This window comes from Urocitellus parryii, chromosome 7, assembly GCF_045843805.1.
Source record: "Urocitellus parryii isolate mUroPar1 chromosome 7, mUroPar1.hap1, whole genome shotgun sequence".
NCBI classification, from domain to species: Eukaryota; Metazoa; Chordata; class Mammalia; order Rodentia; family Sciuridae; genus Urocitellus; species Urocitellus parryii.
Genome location: NC_135537.1, coordinates 123,859,334 through 123,884,847, shown reverse-complemented (window position 1 = coordinate 123,884,847; position 25,514 = coordinate 123,859,334). Strand labels below are relative to the sequence as shown.

Here is a 25,514-nt window from a genome sequence, read left to right as displayed (position 1 = left end):
CTTCTGTAAGTATATTTAAGGCACCATCTTTATAAGGAACTTCCTCCCTTAAATAAACCTTCAAAAGAGTTTGTGAGAAAAATGTTACACTTCTAATGTGTTTTGGAAAACTTAAAATATTTAATGTGGTTTGGAAAATGTAACATAACATTGAATGTTTTTAAAAAATTTCCAAACCAAACCATGTACAAATCTTTTTTAAAAACATGTAGCCACATCTATCTATATTATTTCCTCTTTTCATGGTTTATCTCCCTTTTATTATAATAGAAGAAAAATTTAGAAAGGAGCAACAACCAAAAAAAGTCCATGGACCCACCACTTTGATTCAAATATTAAAATATAAATTGCAATAGTAGTTTGAAGCAATCAATCTTCCAGATTATTAGTCTCTTATCATTTTTAATATCTGCCTAAGATGCCATCATGTCACTTTACCACATTTTAACCATTCTTCTGGTGTTCCTTCCTATTTTATCTGTTAAAAGCAGCATTATAGGGCTGGGATATATAGCACTTGCCTAGCATGCATGAGGCCCTAGGTTCAATTCCAAGTATCACAAAAACAAACAAAAGCAATATTATACTAGACACTTTTCAAATTTAGCATATTATTTTCTATTCTACTTCTCTATTATGTCCTTAATGTATAGATTCAGAGGTGGAAGTGCTTAGAAATGAACTTAAATCATTAACTTTAGAGTTCTTTTTTGTCCTTTATATGTGTATTTTCCCTTTTCATTCATAAATGATATTGATACAGTATACACTTACTTGCCTATTCCTATTAATTTTTCACTTGTAAACATTTTATATTTTTAATAGTAATTTCATTGACCTATTAGGAAGCAATATAAGTTTGAGATTATAAAATATCATGTAATATGTTCATCAGTAAACTTAAGCAATAACCTTCAGTGAGCCTGTTCTTCATTTAATTGCTCTGTTGCATCTGATTTCTTGGTTGCATAGCTTTCAGAATGTTGATTTGTGGTAATTTTCTTCTTATTTTTAAAGTTTTATTTTTAACTGACAAATAATATTTGTCGTGGGGATATAATTGGTGTTTTAATAGATGTGTACATTGTGGAATGATTGGATCAGAGTAGTTAACACACTCATGTCAAATATGTATCATTTCTTTGTGGTTAGACCACTTAAAATCCACTCTTAGCTTTTTTGCAGTATATCATACATTATTAATTATAGTCATCATACTGTATAATATATGATGGGGTGGAAATTTTCTTTAAAAAAACTCTTAACAGAATTAATGTTATCACTTAATGATAAATGATAAAAGGAATGATGCCTCAAACCAATTAATTATTAGAGGTATGGTTTTGAAATATCACATTAATGTAAACTAGATTTTATCGCTATTACTCATATAGTCTTTCCAAAACTTATACATGAATCTGTACAATTTTTTTAGCCTAATTATAAGATTCAGAATTAATGTTGCTGCACTAGATCACACTTTGTATCTCAAACAGTTTCAAAATAATTACTAGTAACCATCAGTTGATATTTTTATTTACCTATAAAGATTGCCTTTTATAAGAATGGGGACTATTTTAGTTTATTCTCATTATGAATTACAAGTCAGTGTAATTTGGATAAATGTAGTAATAGTTAGATAATTCAGCATCACCAACTATTCACTTAGAAAGACATTATCTAGCATTGTTTTATAGCATTACAGATCTAATTTATTTAAAGGACCTTTTTACCTTTTCATTTTCTGTGGATTTTGTGGTTGTTACCATGTTTACCGTTATTTAATGTTTTATCCTGGCACATTATAAATTAGTATGTCACTGCCTCACAGAAGAGAAGCAACACATGACTTTTTAAATACAGGATTTTGTTAAAATAATAATTGTAGTTCATGTGACATAATCTAAAGTAAAATATCTGATTATAGATATATCTGCCTAAGGTTTAAAATGACTAATCCACAAAATTTGACATTCAGTATTTTTCAGAAGTTAGCCTGGGATCCGTTCTTTATCTTCTACTGTTTCAACATGCTCATTAACATGAAGCCTTTCTTCTTGTGCTTTCAGTGTCTCCCCTCACACAAATGAAGAAAGGGAGTAAGGCATCTCTCTAAGAAAACCTGTCTACCCATCTATGCCTGAACCTAGGATTCTACACTCAAAACAAATCTAGATAGTGAAGTTAAAACCTTTTATTTTTTTGGAAGGGTTTCATTAAAACATTAATGCTCTTCCTTTAACTTATATTTGTCAGAAAATTAGATTATTACTTTGTACAGATAGTTGTGCAGATAGAGAAAATCATATACATTTCCTACATTCATTCTAAGAATTATATCTGAGACAGAAGACTATGACATGGGCAATATGTAAATACACAATCTATTGTAACTCTTTTAATATTGGAATTTGATGACCAAATGCCATTTATTTAAGCTGCGTAATCATACTGATAAAAGTTGTAGTCACACATCAATTACTGTAATTTATGTGCTTTTAAAAATGTTTGCTTTCTGGGAAAGAAAGCATTAGTATTTGGCAGAAGAGTTAGAAATAAATTTCTTTTATGTCATTTTTACTTAGTTAAATTAAAACTTTCCTTATTTAAAAATAAACAGCCATTGAAAAACTCAGAATGAACCTTTGGAGTCCTTTTCTAAAAACATCTTTTAAAATTTTTATCTACATATCTGAGAATAGCAAGTATTTCTTCCCAGTTTACTGTAAACAAAAGGGCTAAAAATATTTTGTGTGTGTTGAAATGTTTCTTCCATGGATTGACCCCTTTGTTATTTGGAGGTTATTCTCAAAGTGGTAAGTGCAAATGTTGCCCTCTTGGAACATAGTAAATGTTTGGCTTCTCAGGAACAAAGCTATATACCTAAAGATTCGAGGGTTCTGGGAAATAATGCAGATCCTATCAAACATGCATGACAAATGTCTTTCCCTACTATAAGAATTTTCAGCCTTTTCACATATTTCAGTAAAAGAACTGTAGGCCCCCTCTCTATCATATGCATGGTCCAACTCTACACTTAGATATGTATTCGGAGCACATCAAATACAGTAAGGCATTTCTAGTCATCAGCTTGAAAGAAAGGCAGTGAGATTTTAAGAACAGAAACAGTTGTGAAAAGCTGTCAGGAGTATTCCAATTAATGACTTCTGTTTATTGCCTGTGTTGCCTTTTCAAGACCGTTGAAAATGTCCTACTGTATTTCATGCATTGTTTTTATCCTTTGGTGAAAAAATCATTTTTACTACAATTTATTATTATTTCATTGGAATTAGTCATTGCTTTTATTCACCATTCAAATTTTCTCCATTTAGATTTACAACCAAGGACATTTTGTAGTAAACTCTTGAAAATATATATTCTTTAAACATGAGAGTTTTTTAAGATTATTTTTAAGATTATTTTTAAACATTTTTTAGGAAATTGGAAGAAAATAATTATATTAGTATTGTGGAGAAGTCGGAAGCAGAGAAATTTGTAATTGTAACATCTCCAAAATGGAAGGAACAGGTTCATAAAGAGAAGTTTCAAGTCTCTTTGCTTAAGGAATATAGTAGAAAGTTGGTGTCTCCTAATAACCACGTCACTTCCCTTTTCAGCTATGTAAGCTCTGTAGTTCAAAAGTACACTGTGATATTATGAGAAATGTGTTAACCTGTCAATGTGTTATTGAAAATTTACAGAAAGCATATGTACCTGCTTTAAAAGATGTTTGTTGTATTCTCTGATAAGGAAAATGAATGAGACATATATTTTTCTCTACTCCCTTTGGCCTCCTGGTCTCTGGTTCCCCTCTCCCTTTCTCTCTGTTGTATAGAGTAATCCTTTTGCTGATGATTAGACCAACAGGTGCCAGGAGTGCTGAAGCAAGCTGGCTTTGTGCCCACATGTGTACAGTGCAGATACTGTGTCACTCCAGGTTTTGGTGTATTGCCATGTCCTTCCGAGGGAAGGGATAACCCAGTTGAAATACATACTGCAACTCCTGAGGGATTAAGTGTGTTTCCTCTGCTTTATAGTTCAGAATTTTATAGTTTCTTTGTTTGGGAGTTCTCAGATTGCTTAATGATTTCTCTAGCCTCCACCCCACCCCCCACCATTGTGACCAGATGTATATTATAGCAGCATTTGAAGCTCTGTAGATTTGCCAGTTTTATTGCTCAACATATGGTATAACCTTTTTGTTTTTTAATGATGGCATTTAAACTCTTTTTAGTATTTTAGAGAACTGGTTCAGAGGTCAAACTATTGTTATCATTGTTAGTATTTTAAGAAAGATCACCTATTTTGTATTAGGGCTGTGGAGAGATCCGTGCAGATTTATTAATTATGATAGTCTTGTGTCCATATTAAATTATGATGCAGTAGCACTAGTGGCAGATATTTTAAATCCTTTAATCCCTAGTTTCAAAGGTGTTTTTAAAATTTTTACAATCTAGTCTGTTCTTATTAGTAACCTTTAGTAGACTTTAATGCATTTGTCTGTCCTTCTTCAAAACTGGCCTTCAGAATTAACTATTTTTAAAGTACTTTTTGCAAAGAGAGAATTACAGCCCTTGACAGCTGTTAGGGTAGAAATTCCTTTGAGCTTATTTGGAGATTTTAGAAGGCTCTTTACCCCACCCTGGATACCCCCTGTTAATAGACATGCTGACTGAGATGTGAGCCCCAGTCTTCATGCGTATTGGGAGAGGAGACCACTTTTCCCCCTTTCTCAAATGCTAGCATTGGCCAAAGTCAGATAGTGCTGTTGGGTCATGTGTGGGGTTTGGGGAGGGATTGGAGTGGGGGAAACCAAGCACATTTAGGTGAGGATAAGAGCAGACTAGCTAAAAGATACAGGAATAACTGATAGAATTCTTTGCCTTAAAAGTGGAGGGGACAGCATTGCCAGCTCAGGCGAGGGGACTCATCCTACGTTAGTAGCATTAGGAGAGAAGAGGTTGCACAACCCTATGTCAGGCGAGGGGACTCATCCTACGTTAGTAGCATTAGGAGAGAAGAGGTTGCACAACCCTGTGTAGGGGTGATAGTAGGAAAAGGAGGGAGTGTCCTATTAAGGAGGCTTTAGTGTTCAACAAAATAGAAGAGTGTATTGTGTATTGAAGGTGGAAGTGGTAGAAAAACTCAGGGCTTGAGAGTGGGCTGGATTTGAAATCCCCCATGTTGAGAGAAGTAGATGGAGTTTACTGGTAAGATTGCCAGAGTGGTAAGAACCCATGAGAAGTTGGTGATTATGTTCTTAGTGTAGTGAATCCCCTGCTCCTGTAAGGTGGTTTATCCAGTAGCTCTGGATATGTTTATCTAGCATGCTCAGCCACAGGCTTAGAGAAAAAGAGCCTAGAACAACCCAGTATACCTGAGACAATTACAGAAGTGGCTAAGTCCTGTGCTGGGTCTCTATAAACAGGGGATAACTACTAAGAACTGAAGGCATGCTGTTCTTGAGGAACTGAAAGGTTGCTCAGGAAGCCTATAATATAGCATGAAAGAGATAACATGCAAGAGGAGAGCCCACAGAGATTTTAAAAAAAAAATGGGGTGTGGGAGGGGCAAGAGCTTTATGTTAGAGCATTTAACTTTATTCCTTGGACAGCAAGTAGCCATGGAAGAGTTTTGTGCCTGAAACTAACATGACCAGGTTTGCATCAGAAAGTATCACTTGGACCTGACTTAAAAAATTGAAAAGAGAAGATCAATGCTTGAAATAGGGGAAGTAGTTAGAAAGCTGTGTTATCTGCAAAATAAAGTAGCCTGAATTTAGCAAGTAGCACTGAGGGTGGGGGAAATGTATTAGAGAAATACTTGAGAACAGTATTTTGTCTTCCTGTCACTGTTTCTAGGATAAAAAGTTATAATTGACTAAGACCTCACTATTGCTGATATTTGTACTAGATCATTTAACAAGTCATTTATTGGTTATCAAAAAAGGGGCTGTCCAGATTTTGTATCAGAATTTATTACCTTTTTTTCCCCTAAGCAAAGAACACATGGTCTTTATAGACAATTGAAAAATACAAAAAGGAAAAAGAATAATAAATCACTCTACCTCTTTCAACCCTGAAACATGTATTATAAATATTTTGAATTTTTTAATCTTTTTTTCAGAAAGCAGTGTTTACATATTGAGAAAAGTGTCAATTCCATAGTAGTGATTTTTGAAGTTAGGCAAAACCAGTTGTTTTCTGACTTTTTTTTTTTTAAGTGATAAGAAGTGGTGTTTTGCCACTAACAAGTGCTAGGTGACCTTTAAGACTTTTGTAAGTATGAAGCCCTAAAATACAGCTTAATGAGAGATAGCTTGAGTAACCTATTTAGAGGAGAACATTGTACAAGTCATCAAGTTGGGTGAAAAGCCACTTCTGATGAATGCCAGAGTGCATACACAGACTGCCTCATGGGAGCAAAAATCAATGAGAAGGAGTTTTAATTTGTTTATTCTAGGTAAGGCAATAGGACATTGGTAACAATGAAAGAGTGATGGCTGACTGGGGAGCTTAACTGATTTGAAAGCAGAAAGTAATGGTATGTGCAATTCTGCCGGATAAAGTACCTCTCCCTGCTTTATTTTATTTTTTTCAACATCCCTTTTAACTTGGTGAGATTGATTGAGATATTATCTTAGACCTTGGAAGCTGTGAGTCAAATTGGAATGACAAATACTTGTTGATATCTTAGAGAAGATCGATGGAGAAGCAATCTCTGACAAGGTTCATATGTTTGTTTTTCTATTGAGTCTTAAGAAGAATGTTGCTTTCATTATTTAGTATAGGGGAAAACTATGTTGCACCTCGTTATCAAATTCTGTATTTTCTGATCCTGACTTACAAACATCTCTAGAATAAATACATCTCCTTTTTGCCTAAGGTATAGTTTGTTCTCTGTAGAGATATGAAACTTATCACTTGAGCTCACTTATATTTCTATCTTCATTTTGTATCTATGTCATTTCAGCATACAGAGTTTAATAGCATCATAAACATATATTGTATTTTTGAAACATTAAGAAGTACATTTTATCTTTGAGTATCAAACTATTTGAATTAATAATATTTACTAGTATAAAATCATGGCATAAGAGAAAAGTACAAACCTCATAATAGGCATTTAGATACTTAAACATTCATAGAATAATAATACTTTATATCTCCATCATGTAACTGAGGGAAAAAACTAATCCATTTGCCACTCTATTAAATTGAACTGCTAAATTGATTCCTAAAGTGATTATGAGACAAGGATTAACATAAATATTTATTCTGTTTATATTGACTAGTATTCTTAGTTATTTAAACTAGGAATGCCCTACGGTATGCAGGAACAGTGAACCTACTGTATGCAGGGTTTTTTTGTAGGTATAAAGTGTGTGAAATGAAATGATTTGAGGTTGTTAGCTTTATAGTGTGTTGTGAATAATTTCACAGTATCTGTCTGCCTAACAGCTTACCACTTTCCTCTGGTAATAGAATTTTTCTTTAGAGAAAAAATGATGCATGTGGCTGGAGTGGACCCTTGTCTTCATTTCTCTTCCCCAGCATCCAACCAGTGCTCAGGGAATAGTCACTTCATTTCCTGGTCATGAGGACTCATGATCATGATGATTCAGGATTTTTTTCTCTTAAAACTATCAAGAAATAAACATTCTGTTTGGGTGGAGAGTTGGGTGGAAGTCAGGCACTAGTAGTGCCATTTGTCTACTTCATAAAAGAATATGCCTATAGAAATAACCAATCAGATTCTAGAGATGGAAAGAGCCAGATTTTTTTGTTATCATTTGAAACTTGAATCTAATCATTTCTAAAAGCAGGTGCAACCCGGCAGTGAGAGAGAGCAAAGTCCCATTTTCCTTTGGGCTACTCAAGAAGTTTTGTTTCTACCATTTGTAACCCCAAGAGCCTGAGTAATGTTACAGGTCACAGGATTGCTGGAGGGCAAGAATTGCAAAGAAGGATATGACTGATTCAAAAGCAAAATGATGAGGCAGTGAACCTGAATAAGAAAGCAAAAATTTTAAATGAAAAGAGTTTAAAGGATTGGTGGATTCTTGGGAAGAAAAGAGACTGAGAAAAATTTTCTTGAAAACTTAAACTAGAAAATAAGTTGTTTGCTGAGAGAAAAAGCAAATTATTATTCATTTCCTTGTAATAAATTTATTGCTGTAATGTTTGAAATTTTTAGTTTTTATGTATTAGGACATTAGAGGTAAAAGTTATAGACTCATGGGTTTTGACTTACTCTGGAAAGGGCAAAGTTGAGGGCCTTGGAGATAAACTGGTCCATGGAATGTTGGGAATGTTGGGTCTTACCTCTGTTTCCTTTGTATCCCATTCCATGGAACAGGCAACCAGGAGAAAGGAGGGCATATTTTCTTGGTCATTAGTTTATAATAGCCCAGGAAAAGACACTTAGGTGACCCAGTTTGGATCAGATACCCACTCACTAAACCAATCTCTATCCAGGAGCAGGGTAAATTACTGGGTTATATGGCCATTTGAAACCATAAACGAAGCCCTCTACTAGAAGAAGGGCAAGCTTCAGCAAAAGACTGGCCTCCAGGAGAATCCCATTTGACCTGGCAACTGTCCAGAGTGTGTTCACTGCAGCTTATTACTTTCAGCATTCTTTGAAGTAATAAAGGTGCAGTTGGCCCTCTTTATCCTTTGGCTCTTCTCACATAAATTGAACCATACAAATTGAAAATATTTGAAAACAAGAACTGTTTCTATACTGAAATATACACTTTTTTCCTTGTTGTTGTTCCTAAACCCATACAACAACTATTTACATAGCATTTGCATAGCACTAGATATTACCTAAAGTAACCTAAAGATGATTTAAAGTATTTGGGAGGATGTGTATTCATTATATGCAAATACTTTACCATTTTATATAAGGGGCTTGAACATCTGCAGATCTTGGTAGCCACAGGGAACCTGGAACCAATCCCCCTCGGATGCCAAGGGAAGACTGTATATATGAAGAAGGGGCAAAACATTCTAAGAGTTGGTATTACAACATTTGTCTTTTATTTTCAACACAAGTTGCAAGAATATAACTTGACTGCTTTAGAAGTTGTTAGAGCCAACTGAAATGATAACATTATGGAAAAAATTATTATAAAGAACAGGGAAAAATATGAGTAGACTAAAAGCCAGTTATATATAAATTCTAAAATAACTGTTAAAGTGTTTAAATTTCTCATCTAAATAGACTGTGTTTTATGCTTTGGAAATGTGGTTTAAATGTTTAAACCAAAGCAGTAAACTTAACTGAAAGACATTATATAAAATACATAAAACCCAGAATCGAATAGTATAATGAGCTCAGATCCCTTAGTGCTAGAAAGAATTGTCTGGCCCTCACTGAAATGAACCATAAGTCTTGGTTTGCATGGTATTTCTGCCCAGATGTTGCTTGTCCTGATAAATTTAAGCATTCATAGGAGTCCAAAGCTGCTGCCAATTTATGGCACCCTGGGGTTCAGCTGCTACATTCTGGACTTCAGTTGCCATCTTTGGATATCTGTTTTGCCAGAAACATAGAAAAGATAATATCTCTTTTTATCCAGATGAAATGAGTCATTAGAATGCCTGAATTATGAAGTGTGTGCATGTGCGTGCTATTTCTCATGACTTTATAACCACATTTTCTCATCCTGCATGCATTGAACATGTATTTATATTTGTGTGTGTTTGTTTTATCTAAACACAGGCCTTGTCATTTATTTCTTATAAATTTCATCTTATTCTTTTCAACCTAATGTTTCCTTGATCATGGAATTTATGAAATTTCAGGTTATTTTCCAGTACATTTCTTGTATCTAACAGGTTGAATAAGCATGCATTTTCTTAATACTTAAAAGAAGCAGACCAGGCCTTATATAGTTCCTTTGTCAAGCTACTACCTGTGTCATTTAGGTAAGCACTGATGGATTTATGAATCACCTGTGTATAATTCAGCCATGTTTCCTTCTTGATCTGTCTTTCATACCACCTCTATGGTCATCTTTTTTTAGACATACTTTAGTTCACCAATATACCTCCACAAAATCAGAGCCTAAAATTCAAAACAATACCCAAGTAGTAATTCAACAGCACAATACATCATTCTCACAATCCAGAAAGCAAATTTCTTAATGAAGCTTATAACTGTACCAATCAAAGTGTAGCAATACATGTGTATCAATGTTCAAAGCAGCATAATTCATAATAGCCAAGTTAGGAAACCAGCCTAAATGTCCATCGGCAGACAAATGGATAAAGAAAATGTGGTATATACACACAGTGGAGTTTTACTCATCCATGAAGAAGAATAAAATTATGTTATCTGCTGATAAATGGAAAACATCAGACTAAGTGACAGAAAGTCATGGGTCAGATGTTTTCTTTCACATGTGAAAGCTAGCTGGATGAGGAAAGATTAAAAAAAAGGAATGTCCATGAAAATAGAAATGAAGGAGATTTCGAAAGAGGAAGGAAAGGAGGACAAGGGAAAGTACTAAGAAAATTTACTCAATTATCTTATGTCATGAAAGAATATACTACAATGAATCCTGCTTTTATATTATTATAATGTACTAATCATAGTAACAATAATAAATGAGAAATGAGTAGAATCAAGCAGGTAGATGGGGGAAGGAGGAGGGGAGTGAAAGAAAAAGTACTGGGGGAAGAGATTGTTAAATTATGTGTATATATGAGTGTGGCATAATAAATCTTACTATTATGTATAAATATAATGCACCAATAAACCATGAATTAATTAAGTGCAATTTTAAAAAGAGCAAGTCAAGTTTACACACATAGTGGTTTTATTTAAAATAAATTGGTTACCAGGGCTTGGGATGTATGCATTAGGCAGTGTTTGTTGTTTTAGGGACAAAGGAAAATCCTGGTTCCTGTTCCTCTCCACTGTCACACCATTGTTCAGGTCCTCATCCTGATAGTCTTTCCTGTCTAAACCATCCTCAAAGTGGCAGTCACAGGGGTCCTCCTACTCAGTAGTCTTGGTACGTTAGCATGGTGTAAGGCTCTCCCTGATCTGGTTCCTTGCCCGTCTCCAGAGCTTCATCACTAGCCATCCAGCAACACTGATAGGAGTGGCAGTTAACTTACTCATTATCAAGCACCTCTTATTTGCCAGGTATTATGCTCTATATACATTATCTTAATCATTATATCAACCTTGCAAGTTATGCATTATTGTTTTACAGATAAGGAAACTGAATTAATACCAGATGATAGTAAGTGGCAAAGCTGAAAATTAACCCTGATCTCTGTGATTGCAGAAGCCTAGGGTCTTAACCTCTCCACTGTCCTAACCTCTCAGCTCATCATCAGATTTCTGCCTCCTGCACCTTTGTTGGTGCTTCCCCTTGTGTCTAGAATGCACTCACTTCTTACCTTATTATCGTGAAGCCTCAGTTTAAGAGCATTTGAAGGAAATTTCCCCTTTCCATTCCTGCCTCCCCAGCTAGCCTCAAAGCTCATCCTCTAGGCTCCCATAATCCTTTGCACATATCTCTCATTGTTTCATATTCATTATTATAATTAACCAGGTTCTAGTATCTCATTATTTCTATTAGGCTAAGGCTTTGCAAACTTTTTTTGTAAAGAGACAGTAAATATTTTAGGCTTTGTGGGCCATACAGTCTCCTGCAACTACCCAACTCTGCTGTTACGATGTAAAAGCAACAGCTGTACTGATTCAAAGACAAATCAGTGTAGCTGAATTACAAGAAAACCCTCTATGGGGACCCTGAAATTTGACTTTTCATGTAATTTTCTATGGCAGAAATTCTTTTAATTTGTTTTTCCAAAAATCGTTTGGAAAAAAAATGTAAAAACTGTTATTGGCTGTGGGACTTATAAAAACAGGTGTGGTATGGATCTGGCCCATGAGCTGTAGTTTTGCAGACACCTGTAATAGTCTATGAATTTTTTGAAAGCAAGCACTGGCTCTAGTTGGTCTTTATATTCCTGTTATATGGCATGTAGTTGGTGCTGAGGAAAGTGCATTGACTGAATGATAAGCCTAAAGAAGAGCACTGAGGGAATGTAGTCTCAGGAGAATCCCTACTAAATAGTGTAACCAGTCAAGGGAGGACTATGATTTGAAAAGGAAGGGAACGTTCTAGGTATATATCCTGTTGGAATAATTGTTTAAAAAACCTAATGATTGTTTAAAACCCTAAATTTCCATCCGTGTGACATTGGTTTATGATACATCCATCACGTGTAATACTCAGTGCTTTATTAAAAACAGCAACTGCCACAGTTGCTCACAGCAGAAGCCAGTTCAAAGAAACTACCAAAATAATGAGCGCTGTCATCTCTTTCTGGGGTCTTCTGCATCTGTGGCTGTGGTAGAACAGGTAAGACCATGCAGACACCCCAGCATTTGGTTTCTTTTTTCAATTTAATTTTTATTAATGTATATTAGGTACGTACTAATAGGGTTCAGTGTAGCCTATGGCATGCACTGATCAAATTAGGGTAATTAGCATTTCTTTCTCTGTATCATTTCTTTATGTTAGGAGCCTTCTATCTCCTCTCTTCCAGATCTTCATAAAAAAAAATCAGTTTTTGTGAATTGCACTCATCCCACTGTGCTGTAGAAAAACAGAATTTAGTATTTCTAGCTAACTGTTTTTGTACCCATTGTCCAAACACCCTTTAACCACCCTCACCCCCTGTCTATCTCAGCCTCTTGTAATCCCTATTCCAAATTCAGGTTAACTCTCTTAGCTTCCACACACGAGAGAGAACACATTGTATTAGTCTTTCTATGTCTCCCTTATTCACTTAACATTTAATTTCTTATTCTGGCTACAGCTACACTGTTGTGTTGCAGTGATACCCAGAAAGCTCTGAAAACAGGCCCAGCTTGCACTTTTTTTTACAGTGCATGTACAATGCTTAACATGCATGACCCATCCATCATAAAGGTTAGACACCAGGAAAAGAGTATCTGTTAGTCTTGGGCTGGGGTTGTAGCTCAGTAGTGGAGCGCTTGCCTTGTATGCGTGAAGCACTGGGTTCGATCCTCAGCACCACATAAAAATAAATAAATAAAAATAAAGGTATTGTGTCCATCTACAGCTAAAAAAAATATTTTTAAAAAAGAGTATCTATTATAATTATATATAATAACTGCTATCTTAAGGTTGTTGGTGGAATAGTGGTAGTTATTATTGGTATGTGGTGGTTTTATTATAAAGGTCTCAGAATCCCAGATACCTGACCCTTGGCTAAGTGAGCTGTGACTAGGTAGTCTTTAAGTGTCAAGGACTAGAGCTACTAGAAATTAAGTAACAGGGAATCTTCATCATGGATAACTATACAGAGTTTCGTGAGTAAAATAAATATAGTAACCTGAAAGAAATGAAAGAAGTCAAAAGTAATTATGTTGGAAGATGTCGTTGTAAAAGAAATTGAAAATAAAGACAAATGTATATCATAGCATAGCATAAGGGGGAAAGAAATGTCAATTTTTTTAAGAAAGTTAGAGGGAACACGAATGACAAGTTATCTTAATCTATGAGGATAAATTCTAAATTTCTTAAGTAATTGAGAATAAAATTTTCTTTCATTTTTACATTTACCTGTTAGTAGTTAATAATAAATGAAATAAAATTTTACTTATTTCTAGACTGACTTTTTAGCAGTAGTATTTTTTTCTGATACTTACCGAATTCATACTGAGTACAATGTACTATACAAAGAGCTATGATTTGATAGGCGTTGAGTAAGTATGATTCCTATCACTTGAATATACTCAGAACAAACATTTCTGATATCTGTTAAACATGTTTTTCTTGAAAAAAGATTTCATAGTCAAATAAGTTTGGGAAACACTGGCTAATCAATGTTAATTAGATTTCTTCACTCTGGGATTTCTCAGAGCCCTTAACATACTATGATTTGATCAACAAGTCATTCTTTCTGGGAACAACTCCAGGGACTGTTAGGGAACATAGTTGGGGAGATATTGACTTAAACCTTCCATTGAATTTTTATTTCTTCTATGGATTTGCCTGAAGACCCTTTTGTTCAAGATATTCTCAAATAACCTGGTTAGATTTTTGAGCATTCTGTTATACCAAAAGGAGTGAAAAGTAGAAGACATAGATAACAAACTTAAGGTTATATTATGTAGTTTATTTTTTAGGGCTTTGGAAAATAAGTTTTGATAATTCCCTGGACTTTTTATTTCAATAGATACACAACAAAAACTTACCTGTAATTGTTAGACTGCTCAGGCCAATCTGTTGTCCAAGCTGGGAAAGATAGTTCTAATAATGATGCTGGCATTATAATATAAACTAGAATTGTCCCAGGCAGAGAAGATGATTACCTTAATCACAATCTCACCTTGTGTATAGTTTCATTGGGAACCTTAATTGCTTTAAGGATGGTTACCTTATCACAATCTCACCTCAACAGTTGTATATAGTTTCATTGGGAACCTTCATTGCTTAATTGGCTCTTGACTAAAGTAGCCTAGTCGATCTTGGTTTATTCACAGCCTTTGGGATGTTTGAAGCATTCAGAAATCATTTAAAAACTAATGCTTTAAACCTGAAAGCTTTGAAGAATCTAGCAATTTTTAAATAATATTTCTCATCATTGATTCACATTGGTTTCTAAAATGCGTCTCTTCCAGGGAATTTTTCTTCAAGGAGTGCCAAGATATTAGTTCATGCTATCAAAATGAAGTTTACTGTAAAACTTTTTTTCAGTCCTAAAGTAGAACTGAAGGATTGTTTCATATTATATTTAATCTTTTCTTTTTTCATTCTTTTTACAGTTTTTTGAGGTGCCCTTTGACTCAAACATGAATAGAACAAAAAACAGACCTCTGGTTCGTGGACAGATCAGGTAAAATCATGAACATAATTCTCTTTCCCATTGTAGAATATTCCTTTGCTTTTTCATTCTGAAGCATTTCCCAGACTTTTGCCTTTGAGCTTGAAGTGAAGATAACACACTTGCAAAGGGACAAATTGGTATGGATATGTAGTACTTTTCACTTCTCCCCATAAAGTACAGAAGCACTAAAGGTAAATCTGATATGAAGGGGTTTTTGTGAGAATAACTTACACTATAGGTTTTTGTTTTTGTTTTTTCAGTTTTGAGACATGGTTCTTGTCTTACTTGTATAGCTGAAGATAAAAAACACTGCATTACACAAGTGATTTTCAGACAGATCCATATACCATATAGGATCTCCAAAGAAGGATGTGTCTAAAACCTTTTTCTTCCAGATAAACTGATAATGTTATTATATGCCAAGTAAAGTACTGCCTCCATTACTCTCCTTTCCACCAAATTCAATTAAGTAGAACTAAAAGGTATATAAATATTTTAATATCACTAATGGTTAATAATTAAACGTTTTACTTCCTGGAGACCTCTAAACCAACATTTTAAAATATTTTTTGAATCTAATTATGTGTGTGTGTGTATGTGAGAGAGAGAGAGAGAGAGAGAGAGGTGTGTGTGAGTCCTAGAAGAATAAAAAGGGCCAAGTAGTTTATACTGACTTATAAATAAGTGAATCCTTTCTTCATATGTCTAGGCAATACCCTCTTGGAACTTAAAAATTTATTAGGATATATACTTGTGGATCAAATAACCACATGTTAAATAAAACAATAAAGGAAACAAATATAGATAAAGTCTGTATAAAGTGATTTTAAATATTAGCTGTTTTTAGTCAATTCTTAATGAATTTATAATATCATTTTAATAAAAAGGACAAAAATGCCCAGTAAAAATATATAAGCATAAAACCCTTAGGTCTACTGATATTTTACTTCCTTTTGTTGAGTTATAAACAAAGCTGTGTGTTATTTATAGATTTAGAAATCATCAGAAGTGCTTTTATTTGGGGAAAGTTGTTTTAGAGGGGAGAGTGCAATCTTTATAACCCATACCAAGAGTTAAAAGCTGTTCTTGCCTGTGGGCAAATCACAGTTCTTAATGATTTGGAATTTCTTTCTACTCATTTTTTCTCAGTGAAATTGTGCCCTCCTTTAGAACCAGGAAAAGTATAGGAAGAGGCCTAGCAAATAGTCTGTAGGCATAGAATGGTCATCAGAAAAAGGCCCATCCTATGAACCAGTAGCCCATCTTACTTTCTCCTGTGTGATGCACACAGAGTCTATCAGTAGCAAAGACCTTAGGGGCTATAATTAATGGTGCCCTTCTTTTAAAGGAGTGAGGCTAGAGTATAATTAATCTAAGCAGATATATAAGTGGATGGCCATGAGGGTATAGTGATAATAGACTATCCATTAACTTTTATTTCTCAACTTTGGTGGGTCTCCTGCTCATCACTATTGACCATTTTAAGTTACAAAGCTTAGTTTATTTTTGAAATTTTCTTCTTAGTACTTATTACCTTATTTGATTGGAGATAATATGTCTTGATAAATCTATACAGATTCATAGACTTAATTTACAATTTGGCATGTAAGGTGTGGATCCCTGTCATTATTGAGGGCAGCAGCAAATCTGGGGAGGAAAATCCTTGAAATACTTCTACTTCTGACAGCTGTTTCACCCTTTGTGCATAGACAGTTTCCTATCTATTCCAGAGAAATACCATAAGCATTTATGAAAAAAAAAATGTATTAACCTTTCAACAGATTGGTTCATGTTTTGAAGAATTTTTATTTAGGTGAACAAAATTCACTGCTAAAGATTAAAAGTTATTTAGTCATACCCAAGACAGAACACATATGCTTAAGCTGGTTCTGTGATTTTTTTTTTTTTTTTTTTTTTTTTTTTTTTTGAGAATCTGGGGAAATCCTCCAAGGGAGCCCTTTGCTGTGTGACTCTATAACTGCAGTAATGCATGTGCATGGCTGCCGTCCTCATGCTTTAGTCTTGTCCAGAAAAACATGGCAGGGAGGGATTGGCACTGAACACTTTATGGAACCCATGTGAAAGAAAGTGGGTTATTTTTCTTTTGTAAATTGTTTTATTCCAGAAAGATCAGAGACATCATAAGAATATTTGGAATAATTAAAATCAGGGTTGTAGAAAGTAGATATGAGATAAATGGCAAGGTAATAAGAAAAACTTAACCAAATTTATATAGTAAATAAGATGGAACTGTAAATTTCATTCTGTATTTTCTGAAATCACAGTTACAAATAACATCTAGATTTCTCACAATAGCACCTTCAAGTATATACTGTTAAATCAGATGAGAATTGAGTACTGAGTACTGAGTTCCAGATGATAAGTGGCAGAACCAGAATTTCCCTGAATTCCTGCCAATTGCCTGTAACTGTCTCTAGGCAGACCAAACTTCTTCTTAGTTCTTAGTAAGTATGAAAAATTGGGCTGTGAATGGATAATTATGAATGTAATGCATTCCACTGTTGTCATGTATGAAAGAAATAAATTAAAAATTTTTAAAAAGAGAGAGAGAGAGAGAGAGCGAGCAGACCCTTAGTGATAATGTTAGAAGAATGTCCTCAGCAACTTCTGTAGAGGAAGGCAAATAACAGGTTTCCAAGGCATCCCTCAATGCAAGCCAGAGACAGAATACCAAAGAACAGCTCCCAGTGAGAACCATTTAAACTATATGGCCTTGAAGTAAGTGAGGAGGGGGAAGCTCTTTGGCAGACATTGTAGCCCAAGGACCCCTCTCTAACAGTTCAACTAAATTGAGGGATTAAACTGAGAGAGTGAAAGGAGGAAAGCAGGTATCAGTGTTCTGTGTGTACAAGGTGTTAACTGGGATTACAGAGAGAACAGGCTGTGCCACATGATTTCATTTAACAGTGGCTGCAGGTGGAGTAGGCTTACCCAGGACAGTCCAAGCTTACACCAATCTCTCTCACTTTCAACATACTACACTTTGTATGACTATATGCCACCCTGTATAAAGGGAATCATGGCGATGATTTTGATGTTCACAGAATCTCTTTATTTTTAAGGCTATTTTGTGCAAATTCCCAATGTTTATCTTACCTAGAACACACACACACACAAAAAAAAAATTCATAGTGTAATATTTCTAAATCACTTTTTGGGTATACATTGTAGTGTAGACCCATTTAATTAGCTTTTCCTTTGGCATTTCATATCTTATTTTTATTATAATTTGGAAAAGATAAGCTTGTTTGGTCATTTCTTGTAAAAATGGCAAGGCTAGAAATGATTGCTATGTGCTGGGAGTTGAGCTTAGAGCTTCCTTTTGTTTCATATGATAAATTTACATTGAAGAGTGAGCAAACCCGTGTTACAAATTGAATCTGCAAACTCGCTGTCTCATAATGAAGGTAAGTGTTGGAGAGCTTTGCCATATTAAAAGCCAGATTCAGTATCATCCAGTTTTAACTTGGTAATTGGAAAAAAGTTAATTATCAAATTTTTTAAAGTTTAAAAATCATCTTAGCCTTTCGATAGTCTCCACATGGTAATCATGGACAAGTGAAAAATGTTCTCTGACTCTGAGCTTGACAAGTCATTTAATTAATCTTTCCATACTACTGCTTCCTCATGTATAAAATGAAATCATATTTCCTAAACTGTTCATCTCATAACATTGCTATGGAGATAATAATTATAAGATCAGTAGAATCATGCAAATAAAGGTACATGTTAGGGAAGGGGTTTGAAACTCTAGAGAAATGTAGAGTTTATTGAACTTTCATCTGTTTTCATAATTAGCTTTAAAATATAAATATCTCAATACTTACCAGACCAAAAAAATAAAATAAAATAAAATGAAGTCTGTGTTACTTTCAAAGGATAGGGAGAAGAAAGCAATAATACTTGGTGATTTAAAAAAACTCAGAAAGTGAAAATTGTGTTTCTTTTATCACCATGAAGTCAGTGGGCAGAAACTAATCAGTGGAAAGTAGACAGTGGCATGTTGTTGAAGTCTGTGCTGTCACCATCAGGGCACTTTTGGAGAATGTCTATGTAGAGAAGTGCACTAGGGTTACTAAAAGGTTCCTAATAGATGGCAGCACACATGCATAAAAAGGACATTAAGTGATATCAGAGGTACAGTTAACTCAACAAATGTATCGCTTTAATGCCCCTACCAGCCAGACACTTTTGTAGACTCTGGAGATGCAGAGGTGATCAGGACATACTTCTATCTCCCACATGCTACTGACCAGTTAAGCATTTTATGTACAATGTGGTAGATACCATCATGGGGACAGGCCATAGATGATACAGGGAAACAAAGAGGAGTACTTGATCTAAACTGAGGAAGTCAAGGCCCACTTATCCAAAGGAATGTATCTTGAAGCTAAGAACCAAAGAGATAAGCCATTCAGGCTGATCCTTACTAAGCCCTTCCCTCTGTTGCCTCCTTGTCTACCTTAGCTCCTTGGTTGGTAGTCACGAGCCTCCTTCCCATCTCCCTCTTCCCTTGCATATGCATATCATTTTCTCTCCCAAATCTATCCTTTTCCTTACATATTTTTATTAGTATTCCACAGCTAGACACTTCTTATCCTCTTCATGTGATGGACAAATTTTTTCAGCTTCCCAAAGTATCTTGGAATCTGTGCCAAAGAGCAGGCCGGGCAAGGTGAACATTGTAGTCAGAATCCAGTGAACAAGGAGGAAAGTGATGTGAGATGCAGGCAGAAGTAGACTGTGATAAGAAGTCTGGTATGAGTTCTGTGTGCAGTGGGAAGCCAGAAATGAATTACAGAGATGCGACAGCTGTGACCAGATTTAGGCTATAAGGATCCCTCCATTGCCCTGCGGAAAATACGTTATAGGGTTATAGGAGGGAAACGAGAAGACCTGCTACAGGTCTTGCTGAAATCTCATGAAGCGTGGACCAGGAGATCCAGGGAAGTTGAGTTCTGCTGTTGCTCAACTCAGAACCAAAGGTGGTTCCATTTGCCAACAAAGCCAATTAGACTGTCTGCTCTTCAAGCCTCCCCCTGTTTTCCTGTGCACCACTGGTCTCCCACAAGATAACCGCACATCTGCCTCCACCTTCTGCCTTTCAACCTGCTTCCCCCTTTATTCCTCTATTCTACAACTTTGGTTGTTCTTTAAGGACTATCAGTCTTCTCACTGATAGTTCCACTGTCTCCATGTATATCCACCTTTATTAAATTTCACAGTGCCTTGTGTAGGTGTCAGGTGATTCGTTTTAAGGTAGGGTAGCAAAGGAAAGAGTATAACATAATCCCAGAGAGATTGCACCTTCATGGTTGGGTTGAATCCTGACACTCACCACCAGTAAAAACTCATTACTGTTCATGCATGCTGCCCATGCTGCCCATGCCCATGCAATTAAGGTAGAAAAGACTAAACCTCTCAGGGAAACAGCCCTTAGAACGCTCACCTCTCCTTCACTGGAAATATCCTTATGGCATAGTGGTTTGAATGCCCAGCCATCTAAAAAAACCTTTCCTTTTGTTACCTCTTTTAATTTAACTCTGAAATTCTCAAACTTTAATGAACACAGTTATTATTTTCCATACTTGGATGTACATAACCTTGCACAGCGTACTTTATGGATGACTTCAGGGGATTTTGAAGGATAATTTTGAGTATAATACATTTTCACCTTAGGGCTGACCTACATAAACTGAATAAACTGCAGCTCCACTGTGTTTCAAGGAAATGCAAATGCATCTGGTCCTATTATGGTCTTGATTACTAGCCTTGGTGCTGCTCGCCTGCCTATTCTTCTGGGCTGCGTTTTGTCTGTGTCATTACAGATGATGAAGAAAGTGACTTTGAATGTATTGAATAAATAAGATGATTATTTTTGGAAGAGTCAATCACATTAAAAATTTATAATACTTTTAATTTTAAACAATGTAGAGATCTTTATAACTTTTTTCTTTAGAATCAAAGGGGAAAGCCTTTACAGCTAAAAGTAATATAATGAAAATAAGATCTGTGTTGTTATAGTATTATTTGTTTCATTTTCCAAAGGAAAATTCAGGGGGCTATAGTTATGTTTTAATTCCCTGTCAGTTGCCTATGTAGAATGCCAGTTCCAAGGCTGGGGAGTGTAACTCTGGTAGAGCAACCACTTACCATTTGGGAGGCCTGGGTTCAATCTCCAGCAGGAAGGAAGGAAGGAAGGAAGGTAGGGAGGGAGGGAGGGAGGGAAGGAGGAAGGGAGCAGGAAGCAAAGAAGGACTGAGAGTATAGCTCAGTGATAGAGCATTTCCAAACACATGCAAGGCCCTGGGTTCAGCCCCCAATAGTGAGCATACATGTGCCCACACACATAAGCCCCTTGCATATGTCTGAAGTATCAGTTATCATTAAAAATTTTTTGAAATATTGTTTCTTTTATCATGTTTGGGAAAATACTGCTCTTCCTACTTTCCTCACTTATAGAAAGACAATCTTTAAAGTGACATGTCAAATTCATCCTGAAATTTTGGGGGACACAAGTTATTATCTGTTTCAGTTGTTTTTTGCAGCTTCTATTTACCAAATATAATTCTGTGGAAACCCTTTACCCCATAGCTTTCTGCTTTTTTGCTTCAGCTCTGAGGCTGTTATGGTAGAATTATTTATCAGAGTCTTTAATGGCTTAGGGGCCACTTGATGAATTTGAGTACCCTGTTCATCACATCACTCAGGAAGTATCCCAGATGCACATGGATAAACCCGGAGCCATGGTGCATTTGGCTAAAGAGCTCTTCTTGCATTTGCATCAGAGGAAGTCTGGAGAGCATGCTCCAGAGGGGTCATAATGGAGCTATCTTAACCTTTGCTATCACATCCTCACCACAGAGTTTATTAACTTGGAGCCCAACCACCACATCTGTGCCCCTAGAGCATAGCCACACCCCAGACAGAGGGGTCTGCAGCTTCTCCTAGTCTGGCCACATCTGTTAGTAAGTGGGACTTGTCATAGGCAAAATCAAGAAGTGCTTTAGTTCTGAGGTCCCTGAGCCTCCCATTTCTCTTCTGTTTTGTATCCTCACTAGTAACTCCTTTCCCTCTAGCCCTTATATATTATGGGTGTCCAGTTCTTGAACTCCTTTTACCTAAAGAGACTCCATGTCTCCTTGTAATACTGATTCTAATTTCTATTAAATGGTTATAGTGGTTTTAGCATGACCAAGAGGGAGAGTCAGAAGGAGAGCAGTAGTGAATATCCCCTACTCTTTGTATGTATGATATGTCAAAATACATTCTATTGTCATGCATGACTAAAAAGAACAAATTTTTTAAAAAGAAAACAAAAAAAAGTGAATATACCCAATATTTCTCCCTAAGATGATATATCTGAGTTCTTAGGAGGCTAAAACACAGCAGTTTAAAGTGATTCTTTTCTAAGATCTATTTGGCAGTTGTCAGGTCCCTGGAGATTCCTTTTCCATCTATGTTCTCCTGGCTCCCCTGAGACCATCTTGCCTGGGAGGAAGTCCTGCAGCTCAGACTCTTGCTGAGGACTCTGTCAGAACTGCCTTTAACCATGCTACCCTGTTGGGTCCTTTTCTTCTGACTTAATATGTGGACAGGTGAGTCTTCCTTCTCGGATGTGAGTCTGTTAAATAAACTCTGCCATTCAGTTTTTCTGGTTTTTCGCTTCTGGAAAGAGTGGCTCACTTACCACTTCTTAGTCGTAGTTTAGCTTCCAACTTCACTCTTCCTGCCTTTTTCTACTTTTGTTTTCTCTCTCTGAACATTGGTTCTTCTCATCCTTCTTCACTTAAATTGGCTCATCACCAAAATGGCAACTTCAGCCTTTGTCCCCAAGGTCTTCCAGGTGGGTTCTCTATTCAGTTCCAAAGGTTTGGGAGAGAAAGTTTGATTGCCCAGACGTGGGCCTGATGTTTCATACCTGGTCCAAGACTCCAAGGCCAGGAAAAAGTGCAGGGAGCAATTAAGCACGAGAGGTAGAAATGGGGACACCTAAGGCTACTCCTTCTAGGGCAGCTTTCTCATAACTTTAGCTTATTTTAGGCCTGCTCTCCATCCCAAACCCTGACTCCACTTTGTAACTTTCTACCTATAATTCATGCCTCCTTCCCTCAACACATACAGTTATGTTATCTTCTTTCTGCATTTTGCAGTCACAGTTAAAGAAGAGATTGTTAAATGTAATATTGACCATATCTTCTCTTTTACCCCAGGTGTAGAGGTCTGCACCCTCTTTCACTCCCCTCTGTTTTCACTGCATTTGACAATTCCTTTGTAAGGTTGGTTCCTGGTCCTATCACAGTGGAAGGTTTCTGTTTTCTGTTCTCCTTATTGCTTTCAGAGAGGACAGAGGGATGCAGACACCTTTAATTAGCCATCTTTATCAAACTTGAAATCATTCTGAATTAAATTTCAAACATACCTTACACATGTATGTTTTAAGTAGTACCCTTTTTTCTGGTATTCTTAATTAAAATTCATCTTTCTTTACAATGTGAAGGTTTAATGTTTCTTCTAAATCTTTTAGAATTCAGTAAATCTCTCTTTTATTCAACTCATTGAGAATTTATTTATCACCTGTAATGTTACCAGCACTGTCAATTTTTTTTATAATGGTCAAGGCTTTATAATCTGGGTGGGAAAAAAAAAGCCATATGCACAGAATGTTTAGCAGACAGAACAAGGCAATCCATAAAGATGTGTTGAATGAAATGAATAAATTGGTAGAAACAAGAAGGGCTCTGAGAGGTCAGACAAAGAAGATACAATGAGGACTGAGTGGAAAGTGAATACCTCCTGCAGGAGAGAGGGCTGGTCTGGACCTTTTTTTATTTTGAAAGACATCTATATTTTGATTATGTCTCCTTTGAATTATCCATTTTCCAGCTTAGTGATGTTGACAGGGAAATAATCCATGTCAGCATAGGTTTTTCCATTTTAATGGGTCAGATGAGAGTGATCCATAACTTGCAAGCTGTAGGTGTGGGCTGTAAGCAGGACGGATTGCATGATAAGAGCAGAGCAAAAGGTTATTTAGAGAGGATAAATTAAAACACTTGGAATCGGGGTCAACCAATACCTTGTTTTAAAATGAATGATGAAGATTGAGTTTTCGAAATGAAATGAATGGATTGTTTAGTTGGCATTATTAACTTAAAGAACAGGGTTTAGCTTAAGTATTATAGGGATTTACAGGAGACATTTTTCAAATTTACTGAAGGTTTTACCAGTAAGCACTTAAGCAAATGTAAACATTTTGTGGGCTGCAGGGGAGCTGTGAATATTATTCATCACCCAGTCACACGAGTCTAGTAGATGTGTGCCTGGACCAGGCTAAAGCTCTGCACAGTTTCTAAAGATTGTTATGATTAGTCTCTTGGTGTGTGTATATTGCTAATGTAATAAGAACATAAACATTTTATAAGTATAGGAATTTTTCTCTCTCTCTTTTTTCCTTTGGTATTAAACAGTGATTTCAAGTGGCAGGAAGAACAAACTTGGTCTCAACTTAGTAATAGAGATATTAACATATAGAAGTTCTTAAAATAAAATCATTTAATATTATGAGCCATGGTATGAAAAGTCAAGAAAAAGTGTTTGTACATATCATCAAGTTTAGTCATTAGTCTGGACGAAGGAATGAAACACGGGGATTCTCTGAAAGGTTGGACTCTTTTATTGTCATGAGAAAAAAGAAACCATTTATGAATTTGAGTAAATTTTGTTGACAGCAACCCTGCCAGTGGGGGATTCTTCAATCCTGTGTACCTTTTTTTTTGTGTGTGTGTATGTGTGTGTGTAGCAGTTTTTGAACCCAGGGGTATTTAACCAGTGAGCCACTTGTATTTTATGTAGAGACAGGTTCTCATTGAGTTGCTTAGGACTTATCTAAGTTGTTGAGGCTGGATTTGAACTCGTGATCCTCCTGCCTCAACCTCCCAAACCGCTGGGATTACAGGTGTGTGCTACCTCACCCGGCACATGTACCTTCTTATATGCAGATATTCTGATAAATATGCATATGAAGAGTTAACTATCATAGTAACTTACATTTTTGTCTATTACATTTTTATAACCACTTGGAAAATATGTCACAGAAGTACACACCTTTTATTAGTAATCTAGGTTCATATAGTCTTAATGTCCCTTCGTTTTATTCTTCTCTCTTCAAACAAGATGATGTGAAAATAAAAGACATGATCAAATGTTCCCATTGGATGATGATGTTATAAGTGGTAGTTTTAGGAGAATGTTTTTCACACAGTTTGTGAGGGCTCATTTGGGCATCATTTTCAGGTATAGAGAATATAAAGATGAGTAGCACAGAGTCATCACACACAAAAATAAATATATTAGAGAATGGGCAAGCAAGGCAGCTTGTTATAGAATAAGGAGTAAGAAGTGCAATGGGACCCAGCACAGACATGGAGGCCAAGTGAGAAGGGTGCAGTAAAATGTTCTTGGTGTAGTTCTCTCATTTGGCAGGTGCTGGGGTCTAATCCAGGGCCTCATGTATGCTAGGTAAGCTCTCTTACACTGAGCTGCAGCCCCAGTCCCTGGTGTTTTCCAGTGTCCAGACTGAATCTTAGAGGATAAGTAAGAATT

The 25,514-nt window shown here is 35.8% G+C and overlaps 1 protein-coding gene across 1 annotated transcript in view; it reads left to right on the top strand.

The window, feature by feature from the left end:
* Cox10 (cytochrome c oxidase assembly factor heme A:farnesyltransferase COX10) overlaps window positions 1-25,514 on the top strand; it is a 122,250-nt gene that overhangs the window by 71,842 nt on the left and 24,894 nt on the right. Inside the window, exon 5 of the mRNA XM_026409416.2 lies at window positions 14,827-14,897. Coding sequence (XP_026265201.2) covers window positions 14,827-14,897 — 71 coding nt within the window. The remainder of the gene's footprint in view (window positions 1-14,826; window positions 14,898-25,514) is intronic.